General features: G+C 36.8%; 1 protein-coding gene across 1 annotated transcript in view; it reads left to right on the top strand.

The window, feature by feature from the left end:
- The window catches only part of rimbp2b (RIMS binding protein 2b), a 148,328-nt gene that overhangs the window by 74,114 nt on the left and 56,432 nt on the right, over positions 1-17,782 (top strand). Inside the window, exons 6-7 of the mRNA XM_084086743.1 lie at positions 3,546-3,635; positions 13,368-13,490. Coding sequence (XP_083942869.1) covers positions 3,546-3,635; positions 13,368-13,490 — 213 coding nt within the window. The remainder of the gene's footprint in view (positions 1-3,545; positions 3,636-13,367; positions 13,491-17,782) is intronic.

Raw genomic sequence — 17,782 nt, 5'->3', positions numbered from 1 at the left:
AGAAACAATACTAAAATTCAGAGTCAGTTCATTCGCATTCGGAGATCGACTATTTTTGACTGTCAAAATGCCGGCGGACACAGCTACAGTGAGTTTGTTAAAAATCTTTCTTTTTAGTAAACTCTGTGTACACAAACAATGTTCTCAATGCCCGAGTTCATGTGTAGAGCCCCTGGTGATACTTCGAGCAAAGTTTCATGTTGTGTTGAGCCTTCTTAGTGTTTCAAAAATATCGATTTTTGATGCTATCATAGAAGTGCACCTAGCACTCCCATTCAAAAGGCAATTTGACCGAAAACGAAAATACGGTCAATCTTAAAAGTGGTGTTTCCATTCTAATTATGCTTTTAAATGAAAGTTTGCCTCCGGTAGATTAACAAAAAGACCCTAGGTTGCATTTTGGCGAGAGTTAACCTTTAATAGAGTTTAATAGAATAGCAGGTGCAACTGAATAGGTATGTGTTCTCTTTTTATGTGAAATGATAAACACCAGTTTGATTCAACATGACTGGTGTGCACTTATGACACAAATTAATATTGTAAAACATGGTCAAATATCGATGCTTGAATCTTAAGTCTTTTAATTAAAGACCAAACGTTAACTTCTGTCATGCTCATTTTGCGATTCAGCTAGTTTTCAGTAAACTGGTGAAATGGTGAGGTTGTGTGACGTCGTTCTATGGAGGTGTGTTACGGTAGCGCTGCTGGGCTACTGGCCCGACATTGGAAACGCAACTTGATTTTGGGCTCAGTGCTTGAGGTCCGAGGCTATTGGCCCCGCCTGGCACGTTGTTAGCCCTAACTCGCACTGGCCGACAGATGAAAAACAGTTATTGAGGTCAGACGTCTCGGAGTCTGCTTGGACCTTTGCTTGTCTTGAGGGGGAGTCTTGCGACTCCCAAGTGGATGATTTATTAAATATAACAATTAATTGTTTGTCTGATCTGTCCAGTCGCTACAAAATGATGTAAAAAAATATATTTACTCATTGTTAGTTCATTTAATGCATTACCTAATGTTAACAAATTAAACCTTGTTACTGAAAAACCATACAAACTCAATATACACTGAAAAAAATTTGGAGTAGGATTGAAAAAAGCTAGGCAACTTTTTTCACTCAGAAAATGCTAGTAAATTTACAAAGATTTGCCAAGTAAAAACCTAAACATATTCATCAGTAGCTTTAATTAGAAATCTTTAAGTTAAATTTACTTGGAATATGGAATTAAGTAAACTTTACTTAACCTAGTTAAGTGAAAGTAACACAAAAAATAAGTAATTTTAACTTGGCTAGTAAAAGGTTGATTAATATCGATTTAGTTGAAATTTCCTTTGCATTACATTTCACTCAAACAATAATATTGAATTATACTAGTCGTTTATAGTATGTGCTTTACTTAGATTATCTAAGTAATTTATACTACAGCATGTCAGATGTTAAGCATCATGTGAATGCAAAGACCTCAATACTTGGTAGACAATACACAATGACGGTAACATTTGATGGATCATTTTTGTGTTTGAATGTGTCATTTTGAGCAGAAAATTTACTCGAAATGTCACAAAATGGCAAGTTACTAATCCTGACAACAAAAGCAATGATAAAACAGTGTAAATACAGCTGGAAACCAGTGAAAAATTAACCTCATTAATTATTCAAGGTCCAGTGCATGATGGGAACCCTAGTATCAGAAAAGCTGAGTAATTTTTACTTAATTTTATTGAGTTGATATTTACGCTTTCATTTCTACTCGCTTGAATTAAGTACTGATATGGAATTTACTTCGTTTTTTTTAATTCTTGCCTGAACTAACTTTTTCATGTAAATTACATTGTTTTTTTTCAGTAGAATTTACTTCACCAAAAAATCATTTTTTACAGTGTATTTTTGCAGCATTTATTAACCTTTGATAATGTTAGTAAATAAAATGTTCATGTCAGTTCACAGTGCATTAACAAACACAACAGGAAGACAATATTTTCACGCTCCTTAAGTGCATGTGAATACATGAACACTCACATTTGTGGCTCTTGCTTGAAGATTACTTGAGTAACCGACACTAGCGTCGCACCACGTAGATGTTGTTGGAGTGTAATTAAGTTTTCCTCTTGCAGTGAGGGGAGAATCTGAAACTGTGTGGGATGAGGGTTTGGTTAGGGGGCGTATGCAAATTTTCTGCAGCACTAAAGATTAACCAATGATTTTAGAAGTTAACCTAATTACATAGAGCTATTTAAAGGTGTACAGATGATTCAGTCATAAAACCAGCATGCTGTCTAATGTGCTGAGTGCCTCTCTCCTCTCTTGTCTTTTCCCTGAGTAATTCCTCATCAACATTACTTATTTGTACTTCTCACTTTCTCTCTCTGTCTGTCTCTCTCAATTTTATTTTAATTTCAGTTTAGTGTGCTTCGTTGGTACGACAAGAACAGTACATTTGTATTGTACGAACAGTGAAAAATATGTGAAATATAGTAAAATAATGGTAATGTAACAAATAAAACAAATCAAAATTGAATTACTGTTCAAATATTTTGGGTCAGTAAGAGTTTTTTTAAATGTTTTTGAAAGTCTCTTATGCTCACCAAGACTGGATTTCTTTTATTAAAAAATACAGTAATACAATTAGTAATATTGTAATTTAAAATAACTGTTTTCTATTTTAACATATTTTAAAATTTAAATTATTTCTGTAGTGGCAAAACAGAATTTTCATTACTCTAGTCCTGTTTCACATGATCCTTTTGGAAATTATACTAATATGGAAATTTGATGTCAAAACAGTTTTTTCAGGATCCTTTGACGAATACAGTTTAAAATAGCATTTATTTGAAAATAATTTTTTAACAATATAAAAGTCTTTACTTTCACTTTTGATCAATTTAATAAATCCTTGCTGAATAAAAATATTAATTTCTTTAAAAAAAATACTGACTCCAAACTTTTGACTGTTAATAATTGCATTACATTTACAACAATAGTGCAGAGTAAAAAAATAAAATAAAATCAGCACATTTATAAAAAAGGAAATAAATTACAAAGATAACATTATTTAAAATTATAATAAAGTCCATGAACAGTTTATAGGTTCATGTAATTCCACAGAATCTTGATAATATTGCATCAAAATGTAATAATTTCCTCTGAAACAACTTTTTTTCTGATGTCCATTAGGCCATGCAGGTTTAGTGATGGACTCTCTATTCTAGGTGTGTTGTGTGGAGACTGCATGATTTCTGTTGACTACTGATCTCTTTAGTCCAAACCCTCAGTGTCAGTCTTTCTAAGACAGATGGGCCGCAGCGTCTCTCTCTTACTGTCTCCTCTCACTCTCTCCCTGTCTTGCTCTCCTCAAGATGAATAATGCATTGACCAACACCAGCTGTGTTGGAAACACTCTGTTCTTACCAGGAATACACCCCGCCGTCTAAACGTGTGTTCATCAGTGTGTGCCTGTGAATATTTCTGCTAGACACAATCACACTTGAACATTTGTACCACAAAACTGAGATTCTAACCTGGTGTGTTGTTTGTGTGTTGACAGGAGAGTGAGCTTCAGCATGTTCTGCAGGAGAAAGCACGCCTGAATCTCCGGTTGTTCAACGATACCCAGAAGGCAACAAAGAATGAACAGGTAAGCAGTCGGTCTCGTTGTAGCTTACGGCTGCGTGACAAACCCTCGCCGTCTACTTTGCTCACACACACAATGGCATTGTAATCCATTCGCGCCATCACCTGTTCCCTGGTGGAGAGCAGTAATGGTGTTTTTGCCACTTGAATGGAAGTGGAGGATTGTTCCTTATAAAGCTGGAGGCCTTGGGATGCCCGGCATACATTTCAGCATCCTCTAACTCAATCCGGCGAGTCCCCCTGCCCCTCAGGAGCACAGCAGTGACCACCCACTCACTCATGAGATTGATGAGTTCATCTCTGAATGGGTGTATCAATGTACAGTGTATGAGTATGGAAGATTTGTGTGTAGATATAAATGTCATGCAGAGTTTGGTTTATGCTAAAGGAGAAACACTGTAAGAATAAGGTTTGACTTTAACGTAAAGAAATCACAGTTACAAATACTTGACTCATGAGGAAAATTTTTTCATAAGGAAAAATATTTGTACAATACCATTCAAAAGTGTAGGGTCAGTAAGATCAGTATGTAGACAGGAAGCGAAGTGGGAGAGAGAGAGGGCGACGGGATCGGGAAAGGTCCACGAGTGCTGCCCCCTATTGGCGCTAATTACGAATAAAACATTTTTGTTGAAAGGTTACAGTTATAATCATCATTGAAAATAATAAGAAATGTCTTTTAAGCAGTAAATCAGCATATCAGAATGATTTCTGAAGGACATTAACACTGAAGACTGGAGTAATGATGCTGAAAATTGAGCTTTGCATCACAGGAATAAATTCAATTTTAAAGTATAGTAAAATAGAAAAAAGATATTTCAGTTGCTAAATAATTCTAATAATATTTAACAATATTTTATTTTTGTTTAAATGCAGCCTTGGTGAGCATAAGAGTTCTTTCAAAGACATAAAAGAAATCACATCCCAGACTTTTGAACAGTGCTGTAAATATATTTTTCTATAAAACAACGTGATAATTATTTGTGGCCAATAAATGTTTGAATTCACTCAACATTGGCCAAAAGCTCATTGTGGACCCTGAGTATCTGTCAATGGTCAGAATGTTGTGAAGTTAGTACTTTCAAACTGGCAAAGAGTCTGTATCGAAGTGCAAAAAGATTTAACGTCTCTGATGAAAATGCCATTAATACTTTAAACTGACTGAGATGAGAACTGCTCCTTCATGAATCAAGCTAATCATTTGATAAATGTCTCTTTCCATGTGTTAAAAATAGATCTGTAGTGGCATGGGTAGTTATACAGTACCATCACAGATAATTGCTCTGCATTTTATTAAATAATGTGAGGTTTAGATTTCCAAGTCAGTGTTAATTAAGTGTCATTGATATAGTGTTATAGTTTTTGTTAATATTTTAAATTAGATTTTATATTTATATTTTCTTTTTTCACTTTAAGTTTAGTTAGTTTTAGTAATTTTGTTGTGTTTTTGTCATTTTTATTAGTTTTCTTTTTATCCATGTCTATATAGTTTTTATTATTTATTTATTTATTAGTTTTAGTTTAATTATTTAAGTTTTAGTTATTTTAGTACTTGTACAAAAATGATAAATGTTGCCTAGAATCTGGCTGAAATAAAATACGTTTTTTACATTTTATTTCAGATATTATTTACTTTGTTTTGTACAGTGGCGCATTGTTGCCACTTACAAATTCTTTTTTACCACTCAATTATGTCATAATAATGAGATGTTATGTTGTTTAAAATATATATTTTCTCGTTTAACCATTCAATTTAAAGGATTTGCTGTGGAGTGAGAGGAAATAGCCTAAAATTGTGCTTTATTATTAAAAAGTGCATATTTACAAATGGGGATACCATTTACGAAAGTGCATTACTCCCACCCACATTAACTTTAGCCAAATTGTAGCCATAAAATTATAGGCTAATTATGAGGGTTCCTTGGAAGATTTTCTACCTTTTAAGGGGTCCATGGCCCCTGTCACGTGGGTTTTGTTTCTTGCTCCATGTTCTTGTCTGTCATGTGATCCCCTGTTCTAGTCATGTGATCCTGCCATGTGTTCCCTTGTCGGTTGTGTCATGTTGTCATTGGGTCATTGTTTAATTGTTCACATGTGTCCCTTGTCTTGTCATTAGTCTTTTGTGTATTTAGCCCTCATGTTTGCCCTGTGTCTTTGTCGAGTATTGAATGTTTCCTGTTATGTCGTGTCAATTAATGTTCTTGTTTTGAGTTCCATGCCTTTGTTTTATGTTTGATCACGTTTTGGAATAAATTGCATTTGGGTTCTCACTACTACTTGCCTTCAGTGGACTTCATTCGTTACAGCCCCAAAAAGTTTGAGAACCCCTGGTTTAAATGAAGTCTGATGAACTGTAAATCAATAAACCACAGCAATCCCGTGCTATGGTTTCTGCCATTGATACAGGCTTCAGCAGAAGGTATTTTTTGTCATTATTACGAGAAAATATATCATCATAACATCTCAACATAACATCTAGTGGTGTAACGAGACATTGTTATTTCGAGATATCGCTATAAAGAAATGCAACAATATGTATCGGTGATGTAAATGATATGATTGACTGAGTTTACTGTACTTATATGGTATAATTCACCCAAAAATGTAAATTCTGCCATCATGTCGTTTCAAACCTACAGTGAGGAAAATAAGTATTTGAACACCCTGCTATTTTACAAGTTCTCCCACTTAGAAATCATGGAGGGGTCTGAAATTGTCATCGTAGGTGCATGTCCACTGTGAGAGACATAATCTACAAAAAAAATCCAGAAATCACAATGTATGATTTTTTAACTATTTATTTGTATGATACAGCTGCAAATAAGTATTTGAACACCTGAGAAAATCAATGTTAATATTTGGTACAGTAGCCTTTGTTTGCAATTACAGAGGTCAAACGTTTCCTGTAGTTTTTCACCAGGTTTGCACACACTGCAGGAGGGATTTTGGCCCACTCCTCCACACAGATCTTCTCTAGATCAGTCAGGTTTCTGGGCTGTCGCTGAGAAACACGGAGTTTGAGCTCCCTCCAAAGATTCTCTATTGGGTTTAGGTCTGGAGACTGGCTAGGCCACGCCAGAACCTTGATATGCTTCTTACAGAGCCACTCCTTGGTTATCCTGGCTGTGTGCTTCGGGTCATTGTCATGTTGGAAGACCCAGCCTCGACCCATCTTCAATGCTCTAACTGAGGGAAGGAGGTTGTTCCCCAAAATCTCGCAATACATGACCCCGGTCATCCTCTCCTTAATACAGTGCAGTCGCCCTGTCCCATGTGCAGAAAAACACCCCCAAAGCATCATGCTACCACCCCCTCATTCTTCTTCCTCCAAACACGGTTAGTGGAATTATGACCAAAAAGTTCTATTTTGGTCTCATCTGACCACATGACTTTCTCCCATGACTCCTCTGGATCATCCAAATGGTCATTGGCAAACTTAAGACGGGCCTTGACATGTGCTGGTTTAAGCAGGGGAACCTTCCGTGCCATGCATGATTTCAAACCATGACGTCTTAGTGTATTACCAACAGTAACCTTGGAAACGGTGGTCCCAGCTCTTTTCAGGTCATTGACCAGCTCCTCCCGTGTAGTTCTGGGCTGATTTCTCACCTTTCTTAGGATCATTGAGACCCCACGAGGTGAGATCTTGCATGGAGCCCCAGTCCGAGGGAGATTGACAGTCATGTTTAGCTTCTTCCATTTTCTAATGATTGCTCCAACAGTGGACCTTTTTTCACCAAGCTGCTTGGCAATTTCCCCGTAGCCCTTTCCAGCCTTGTGGAGGTGTACAATTTTGTCTCTAGTGTCTTTGGACAGCTCTTTGGTCTTGGCCATGTTAGTAGTTGGATTCTTACTGATTGTATGGGGTGGACAGGTGTCTTTATGCAGCTAACGACCTCAAACAGGTGCATCTAATTTAGGATAATAAATGGAGTGGAGGTGGACATTTTAAAGGCAGACTAACAAGTCTTTGAGGGTCAGAATTCTAGCTGATAGACAGGTGTTCAAATACTTATTTGCAGCTGTATCATACAAAGAAATAGTTCAAAAATCATATATTGTGATTTCTGGATTTTTTTTTTTTAGATTATGTCTCTCACAGTGGACATGCACCTACAATGACAATTTCAGACCCCTCCCAAGTGGGAGAACTTGCAAAATAGCAGGGTGTTCAAATACTTATTTTCCTCACTGTATAAGATATTTTTTATGAAACCTGAGAGATTTCTGTTCCTCCATTTCCATCCCCCCCAAGTCCATCCCTCTAAAACTTAAAATATCCAAAAAATGGCATCGTAATAATCATAATTGAGTGGTCTAATCCAAATCACATAGCATCTCATTATTATAAGAAAATATAGTTTAAATGACATAACATAACTCGTACGACATTATTGAGAGGAAAAAATAATGTATGTGGTAGCAATGCGCCACTGTAGTTTCGAGTGATGAAAATGTTTTTTTTATGGCTAAACTTTTAGTAAATTACAATAAGCCTGTTCCGAGACCTTCAGTCCAATTACCCCAATGGAGCTTTTCTGAGTCAAAGGGCACATTTCTTCTCCCTTTTAGCTCTTGGTGTCAATGTATTTTGGGGTATTTTCTAATCTATCAGTTGTATGTGTCTACTGTATAGAGCTTGTGTCTGTGTGTTGATCCTTAAAGGGTAAAAATGTAATTTCCTGGATGGTGAAGTTGAATGTCCCTTGTGATGTTGATCTTGCGATGATGGTCTGTATGAGTTTGTGAATGTTGTCACGGAAAAGCAATTTCCTGAAGGCCCGTTTTATTACAGCGTCAAGAGTCAAGACACATTGTTGAACAAGACATTTTAAGTCAGTTTTTGGCGTGTATGTTTGTGCATAACTTAGCATATATTGGAGACTTTTCTTCAAGGGTCTGAATAGTGGATGTGAAGAAGTGCTGCTCTCTGGAACTGGCAGAGAGTACATTCTTGAGCAGCAGTATGTTTACAAGTGCTAGTTTGTCACAGCACTGATGGACCATAACTGCCATCACACAGACTTATATTACCAACACACACAGCACTACATATCACTTAAGTTCTTGTTACCAAACACTGCAGTTTCTGAACTCTTCCGAAACCACACAGGTACAAAAAAAAAGAAAAAAAAGAAGCTGAATACCAGTGTCATTTAAATGTTATGTTTCGTTAGTATACTCCAGGTCTCGATTAACAGCTGATCTATAAATATAAAAAAATTTGCTCACATTTTTGAGGTTCTAATTATGATTATTATTATTACTAATGTTAAAAAACACTTATTTTATATATAATATATGGATATTTTTGTGGAAATCATGATAAATATTTTCAGGATTCTTGGATGAATAGAATAATCAATTGAATAATTGAAATAGAATTTGAAATATAAATGTTTTGTAACATTATGAATGTCTTTTGAATTGTAGTGTATCACAGTTTCCACAAAAAAAAATATTAAGCATCAAAATCTGTTTTCGACATTGATAGTAAGAAATGTTTCTTGAGCAGCAAATCAGCATATTAGAATGATTTCTGAAGAATCATGTGACACTGAAGACTGGAGTAATGGTGCTGAAAATTCAGCTTGGCATTTTAATAATTATATTTAAAATAAATATGTAATAAAAATAATAATTATATTTTAAAATATAAAACAGTTATTTTGAATTGTAATAATGTTTAAAAATATTTGACTGTATTTTTGATCAAATAAATGCTGCCTTGCTGGGCTCCATTGGTTATGTCTTCTAGTGCAGCACCTTTGAACTATAATCGTCTACTTTGGTCTTCTTTTGATGTGCACTTTTCTGGTCTCCCCTAGTTCTGTCTCACACCTGCATGTGTGATCTGTTATCTCTGATTTATGCCTGCTAGCATCAGCACCCCTGTAGCCTGCTTATGGTTAATCTTTTAGTCATGTCTGTGTCAGTATTTAGTTGGAGGCACATCTTGGCACCCGATCCTGGCAGAGCAGTGTCCTCCTGCTGAGCTGTTCGAAGGTAGGCCTAGTCCGATACGTCCGAGTAGGTGTGTTGTCAAACGCTGTTGCAAAACACGATCCCCGCTCCCTCATTAGACATTTATGAATGCAGTTCCTATGAGGCGATAGAAATACGGAGGAAGGTAAAGGAGAAAGAAAAAAACATCCTCAGAAATCATCAGAAAGTCTTTGTACTGTGAGTGTGTGATATTTATAAAGAATTACAGTATAACACTTTCCACAACTTATGGTTTGTGAGTTCTAGCAGTACGCTGTATTCATTTATCTTGCAAAGCTCAAATGCTTATAGGCGAGCTTGGGAGCAAATGAGAGTAAATCCTGACAGCCATGATCCAACATCTAGCAGAAAACCTTCTCAGAGGTGTGGAAGCTGTTAGGGAAGCGAAACTTCTTATTAATTCTAATGGGTTTTGGGCCATTGATATGACACAAAATTTTCTCTCCTTTCTATTAATATAAAGATACAATTCATACACCGCACCGGAATTCATTTTTTACTGAAACAACGAAAATGAAGTTTTCATTTAGCCGAAAAACGAAACTATACAATAGAATAAAGTTCATTTAAGAAACCTAATCAATCAATTAAAGGTGAACTAAGTAACTTTTTTACCTTAACTGAACAGCTTCGGAGTCACTGGAATGGTTATATTACTTATTTCGGGTTGAATGGTGGTCGTTTCGCACCCCCCTGGTGCCCGTGAGCGGAAAATCCGCACTTGCAACTTTGAGCCGGCGGGCCGCCAGCCGCCGCGTCAGGAAGTATCGCGTGATATCAGCTCTCGCGATGTAACGAATTGCTTTACGGCCAAAAGAAATCTGCTAAAATGCTGTCATTATTGCGCTCCCTCACGCTGTTTGAACCCGAATGAAGAAGACGTTTTAAAGAATGTCCCATCTGCTTTGATGTCGTTGATCTACTAGCCTCTGGTGTCTGAGAATCGCCAACGAGTTTTTACAACAGTGTTGTCAAATATCTATTCCGAAACTGTAGGGGGAGCTCTAGAAAGAAACCTGCGAGCAAAAAGCGAGAATACAGCGAAGAAATCCCGAAATTACTGAGCCCTGCTTTAAATTAAATTTTTCAAAATCAAATAGAACCAGTAAAAAAAAAAAACTAAGACTTTCACTAAGATTTTTTCCACCTTATTTTGCAACGTGGAAGTAAGCTCTTTTCTTTGAATGTTTGAGACTTCCGATTCATTAGCCGCTATAGGAAATTATTAATATAAAATATAACAACAATTAAAAGTTTGCGTTATAAAGCAGCATAACGGACTGTTTTTCTACAGGTAAAATAACTGGAAGTGAATGACACTGGAAGCCAGAGGCATTCAAGTTATGGCTGCGCGTGCTCTTTCGTTAAAAATAAGATGGAGATATTGGCCCACATTGCAGGCTATAGCACAAAACAGCTCCTTATGTTACGATGCTAAACTGAGAGCAGTAATGGTGTGACGTGTGAGTCATGTGAGCCTGCTCTTGCTTGAAAAGAATGGTCCTTCATGCATCACTTATTTTGTGTGCCCCCCCCCCCCCCCCCCCATCTCAAATAGCTGTTTCAGAGTGAGACATCGTTGAATCTACAGCTCTGTCCCAGCTCTCAGAATTGAAGTCATCAAGATGGCAGCTGCTCCATCTACACAGCTTGTCAATCCAGTCTGTTACTGGCTCAGCATTACTGTAGGGTCTTCAACCTTTTTTGGAGACGCATTGGTGGACAGAGAGGTTGTTGGAAATACATACACACTTATATTTTGAAATTAAACTTAGGGATGGAAATCTTTTGGTACCTCACGATTCGATTCAAAATGATTCTTGAGGTCACAGTTCGATTAAAAATCTATTCTCGATTTTGAATCAATTTTCGATTCGTTATATGCACAGATTTGAGTACAGTAGCTTACTGTTTTGTGTTACATTTCTTATTTGACTACAGTAGACAGTTTATTAGGTCTAGAAGAAAAAATATCACTGAAGCAATGTGATTTTCCAATTTTAGTCAACCTAATATTATAAAACAAATGCCATTCAAGCTGACTGCAATCATTACACACATGACTTTCAGTCTTCTGTAATAAAGCAAGGCAGCCCTGAGACAAATAGAACAACTACAATATACTATACTAGAAAAAAACCTGCCCACATGCTTTGGTTATCCAAGAATAAAATTAAGTTGTTTCAAGGGTGAACAAAAATATTGCATTTTCATGAAAGATTATAAAAACTTTTTTTTTACTCCATCATAATCTGACACAAAAATAGACATAAAAATATGGCCAGTTTAGATATCATGTTCTGTTTAATTTGTACTTGAGTGTCTTTTGCCCAACACCACTATGACTATCCAACGACATGCCGGTTGAATGTCATAAGAAACAACTATACAAGTGTAATAGGTCAAACACATTTCCTCTAGAACAAGCATATTCAGCTGTAATTGCAGTTTCAGTACGTGTGTGTGGTTCAGGTTGCAGATAAGAGATGAGTGTCAGATTGGACAGGCGTGGAGTGTGTACTACCTCTGACTCTGTCAGCTCAGCTTTTTATCATGACTGACGCCAAGATCGATACAGGACGTCAACCCCTCTGCTCTCGGTCTCTAAATACACGACTCTCACCCCAGAGCTCAGTGCTGACTACACATGCTCCATTTATCGCATTAAAAAGTGAATGAAGACAAACAGAAAATATCATTTTCAAATGATCAAAGTATTTAATAGCAAAATGTAATTATTTGAAGAAACCCTTTCATATGATGTATCAGTGGAGATGTAATATTATTATTATCATATTGTGTATTATATTTTTATAGAATTATATTATTGTGATATAATATTTTAAGATAGTCATTATTGATGTACTTTACATCATTGATGTGCATTTTAATTTTAAAGGTGTACAAAGTTATCTTTTCTCATTTCAAACATTTTCCACAAACTACTTCTGAAAAATATGTTGAAATATGAAAAAATATATATATTTTGGTAATATTAATACTGTTTTTATCCAACTTTTTTTAACAAAAAATATATTAAAAATAAATACAATAATTTAAATTAAAAATGTTTTATTTTAGTTTAGGTTTTTTTGATTAAATTGTATCTTCTATCTTGTATCTGTATCTGGCTGTTGGTGAAATAGTAGTACTTTACAGCTGTGGTTATATACTTAAACTGAAATAACATTGGAGCAGATGTGCTGGTTAGGATACGAGCGTCTAGAGCTGCCCTCTCAGACCCTGATGTTTATAAGAGTATCGTATGCTGGAGGTTGGTAGATTGTTGAACGATTTCACCTATTAGCATTGTGGCCACATGCGTCCAAATGGTGTTATTCATACATGATCTTCCTCTACCCCACTGCAGATCCAAAGACAACCACTGCAGATTGATGCTCACAGCTACTATCTTAAACTCTCACCTTCAGTAGTTGGTATGAAATAAATGAAATAAATCATCTTTTTTGTTTTCCCCTTGTAAAATCACACTTGAATTTTTTTATTAAATGTAGCCTAAAGAGAGAGCTGGAATATAAGGGTGGAACAGGGCCTAGAACTGTTTTTTTTTTGTTTTTTTTTGTGCAGGATTTAATGACCTTTCACCTTTCTAACTGAGGTCAGAGGGGAAACAGTGTAAGCCTGTAGACATTCTTGATTAATCTCTCTCTCTCTCTCTCTCTCTCTCTCTCTCTCTCTCTCTCTCTCTCTCTCTTTCTCTCTCTCTCAGGTGAAAAGTGAATATGAACAGCTGCAGGAGGCTCTGTACACTGTGACAGTGGAGAGAGATTGCGCTCTGTTGGAGAGGACTGAGCTCCAAGGCAAACTGGAGAACCTAGAGCAGGTGCTGAAGGTGAGAACCAGCCAGACGCATCCGTTTAAATCCCATAATCAAAAGGAAAAAGTTTATTGAAAAAAAAAATCAAGCCTTTTTTTTTCTACAGTTCTTCAGTTTTGCATTGTAAAAAAATATTTTCTATCTATCTATCCATCCATCCATTTGAAAAAAAAAAATCTACAGTTATTTAGTTTTGCATTGTAAAAAATTATTTATCTATCTCTATCCATCCATCCATCCATCCAGAGTTTGGTCTTTGCGTAAAAAATAATGTCACAAATAATATTAACTATATATGACCCTAAAATAGGATATGTATTTATGAAAAATACAATTATACATTTTTTTCCTTTAGATTTTTGGATGAAATTATACATTTCGTGAGATTCACCATATTAAGCCATTTCAACCTAAGATTAAAGTGTTATAATTTAGGATCAAGAAATAAAAAAGTACGATGTGGATATTTTTCTCACTGGTTACTTGATTAGCCTTCATATATGTTGAGTCGTCAAGCTCAATGGTGGCAAAGTGAAAATGTTATAGTCCTTTATATAGAGTGAATTGTGTCAGTATACAAGCTCATGTTTCAGGAAACCCAGCTGGCCATGTTTAAGGGCGATTTAAATCATGACCTCCACTTTCATCTATGTTTTCAAACCTTTTTTTCTCCCTTTGTACTCTTTTATGGCATCACAGGATTGTTTTTTTTTTTACCTTTTAGAGCTGTCGTACACCCTCAAAGTGTGGATCTGTGAGTCCTGGAGCGCCCTAACCCTCCCCTAACGTCTAACCCTCTCCTGCCCCTTCCCTGTCCCTGCCACCTTCCATATTTTTCATTCATCAGGTATATCTAAAGACTTTACAGAAGCCAGCACTAACTGAATGTTGACCTTTTGACTGAATACTAACAGCTGATCTGGATGCCGTATGTGATCTGAATGGTCGGCCAGCTAAGGCACTGTGGAATGCATTTGTGCATGACACAACAGTTATGCACAATTACACCCTCCCCTCACGAAGTAAACTAACCCAGCTCTTCTTTTGAATGTGAGATACACACACTTAATATTGTTTTAAAAAATATGCAATTATGTTTTCATTTAAGTTATAAGGTGACAGTTTTGCTGAATGTACAAAGTGTGAAATATGTTGAAACTATCAGCCTTGATATACAAAAAAAAAAGGAACCAACTAATCTAGTAGCATCACAATATTTTATTGCTTTAGTTGAGTCTAAACCAATAAAATAAAATTTGTATTCTATGGTAATATCTGTCTAGTTTTTATGCAGATGTCTTATTATTAGCAAAATAAGCTGGAAAAGTGTAATCATTAAAGGATCTTGAGGGGGTTTATTTTGCAATTATGTCAACAATACATTTTGGATAAAATACTTTTAACATACTGAAGCATTTTAATAAAGATAACAGTTTGTTTTTATTACATAGCTGTTTGGGGGTGGGGGGTAAATAAATAAATGAATTAATGGTCACAAACCAAAAATAATACATGAATCAATCAATGAATGAATGAGTGAATGAATGAGCGAGCAAGCGAGTGTGAGTGAGCGAGCGAGTGAGTGATCGAGTAAGCGAGTAAGTGAATGAGTGAGCAAGCGAGTGTGTGTGTGTGAGTGAGCGGGTGAGTGAGTGAATTTGTGAGTGTGAGTGAGCAGGTGAGTGAATTAGTGAGTGAGTGAGTGAGCCAGCGAATGAGTGAGTTGGTGAGTGAGCGAGCGAATGAGTGAGTGGGTGAGTGAGCGAGCGAGTGAGTGAGTGGGTGAGTGAGTGAGCGAATGAGTGAGTGAATGAGTGGGTGAGTGAGCGAGCGGATGAGTGAGTGGGTGAGTGAGTGAGTGAGTGAGCGAGTGTGTGTGTGTGTGTGTGTGTGTGTGTGTGTGTGTGTGAGCGCGAGTGAATGAGTGAGTGAGCGGGTGAGTGAGTGAGCGGGTGAGTGAGTGAGCGAGTGAGTGAGTGAGCGGGTGAGTGAGTGAGCGAGTGAGTGAGTGAGTGAGTGAGTGAGTGGGTGGGTGGGTGAGTGAGCGAGTGAGTGAGTGAGTGAGTGAGTGAACGAGTGTGTGAGCAAGTAAATGACTGAGTGAGTGAATTTGTGAGTGAGTGAGTGAGTGAGTGAGCGAGTGAATGAGTGGGTGAGTGAGCGAGCGAGCGAGTGAGTGAGTGAGTGAGTGAGTGAGTGAGTGAGTGAGTGAGTGAGTGAGTGAGTGAGTGAGTGAGCGAGTGTGAGTGCGAGTGAATGAGTGAGTGAATTAGTGAGTGTGTGAGTGAGTGAGCGAGCAAATGAGTGAGAGAATAAGTAAATAAATAAATTAAATATTTAGCTGTTAAAATGATTAAGCTATTTAAGTAAAAAGTAAAAAGATAATCTATTTCAGACATACAAATGAGACACTTTAGATTTGTATTAGATGCTTTGTCCCATTAGCAATAATCATAGAGATATTCACTAACATTTGATGATCAGATAACCATAACATATTTCACACACAGTACAGTTTATTCATCCTCTGAAGGTTAGATTATTCTAACCTTCCTCTTCCCTGCACTCCTCTTTAATAGCAGCATGGAAAATTCCTCCTCTACCCTTTATCCCCTGTAACCTCACCTGTCACAAATGGAAAGAAGATTGCTAGGTTTTGTCACTGTGTACTTTTAACAGGTCAGAAGAGCTTCTGGGGATGATGTCGGGCAGTAATCTGCGCTGTTGAACATGCTGTGTTGTTTGCACACACCCTTTCATGTACAGAGCCGTGACTGATCATGCGAAGCTCCGTGGCTGTGCTTTGTCTGGCTGATTGACATGATGCTTCACTTCTGTTTTTGATTTACCTGAAGGGGTGAAGCAAATGACAAAACCTGATTGATGGTGACATTTTGCTCTTGTTTTCAGTGCTTAAAGGAATAGTTCACCCAAAAATCATCATTTACTCCCCCTCATGTCATTTCAAACCCATATGCTGTTGTTTTTTGTTTTATTTTAGTGGCCGCATCTATATTCCAAGTTTTCTACAGTCATATGATACCTTTGTTTGATGAACAGACTGAAATTTAGTTGCTGTTCACTAAAAATAATTTAAAGAAACAGCCTATGGTTTTTGAATGGATGTACTGTTCCTTAACTGTTCTTTAGTTTTTAGAAGACTACAAATAAGTGTACATATTCTCAAGGTGTTAACACAGTAAGGGGCCATCCACACAGAATGTGTTTTCGCATTTAAAGTCAGCATGGACGGAAGTTTCAATAGCCTTTTCTTCCTTATATTGTGGCGTATACATCTGAGTGAAACTGCTTCTTGTAGGGCTGGACTTGATTTTGTCCATTGGGAATTGATTGGATCGTTGTATGGTTGTGGTTTTCTATTGATGTGATGTCATGTGAGTGACAGGTTGTCCCGCCCTCACGCCAGTAAACACATCATCAGAGAAGAGATCTCACTGCAAGAGGGAGGGGAAGTTATTTTGTTTAAAGATGTGCGAGGGCACATGAATTTGACCAAAATACAATAAATACTGCAATATTCCATACAAATTTTGAATTTTCCATTTTGATTTAATGGTGACTTTATATATGCAAACGCAAGGCCAATGGAATAAAATAAAAACCCAACATTTAGAGACGCTTTTTAGAAAGGTTAACTTCTTGAAACATGAGCGCCACATTTTTATGAGACCGTCAAACGCAGTCAAACATGCATGTTTACATAGAAAAACTCGCAAAAACTCGAACAGTGTAACGGCCCCTAATTCTGAGTTGATGTGCTCAAGTAAGACAGAAATCGTAGCGTTTAGATGAGATACTACAGGATTAGAAGGGATTTCTGTCTTTGGTGCTCCTGGAGACTGATAAAAAGAGGGTCTGTAGATCAGTGCAGGGACTCTTTGTCGAGCAGCTAAAAGCTCTGTGACCTAAAAAGATTTTAATGGAATTATTTCACCCAAAAATGAAGATTTTAGTATTATCCATCTAACGCAGTTCCAAATCCATACTGTTTGACTGTATGCGTGTATCACAAAAAGTACTTGTATAACGGCATGTCCAAGCTGTTTTACAATAAAAGTCAATGGTTTCACGGCTGTCCCTGGTCCCCATCCGCTTTGATTGCATGGAAAAAAAGCAGCTTGGACATTCTTCTTAATATCTCCTTTTGTGCTCCACTCAATAAAGTACGTCAACTTGAGTTGAGGGTGAGTAAATGATTACCGAGTTTTCTTTTTTGGGTGAACTATCCCTTCAACAATGATTGATGGTCGCTCTCATTCTGTCTGTGTTCATCCTTTGCTGAGTTT

This window comes from Abramis brama (assembly GCF_963993115.1).
Source record: "Abramis brama genome assembly, chromosome: 16".
NCBI classification, from domain to species: domain Eukaryota; kingdom Metazoa; phylum Chordata; class Actinopteri; order Cypriniformes; family Leuciscidae; genus Abramis; species Abramis brama.
The sequence above is the reverse complement of the archived record's forward strand: the minus strand, read 5'-3'. Positions and strand labels throughout refer to the sequence as shown.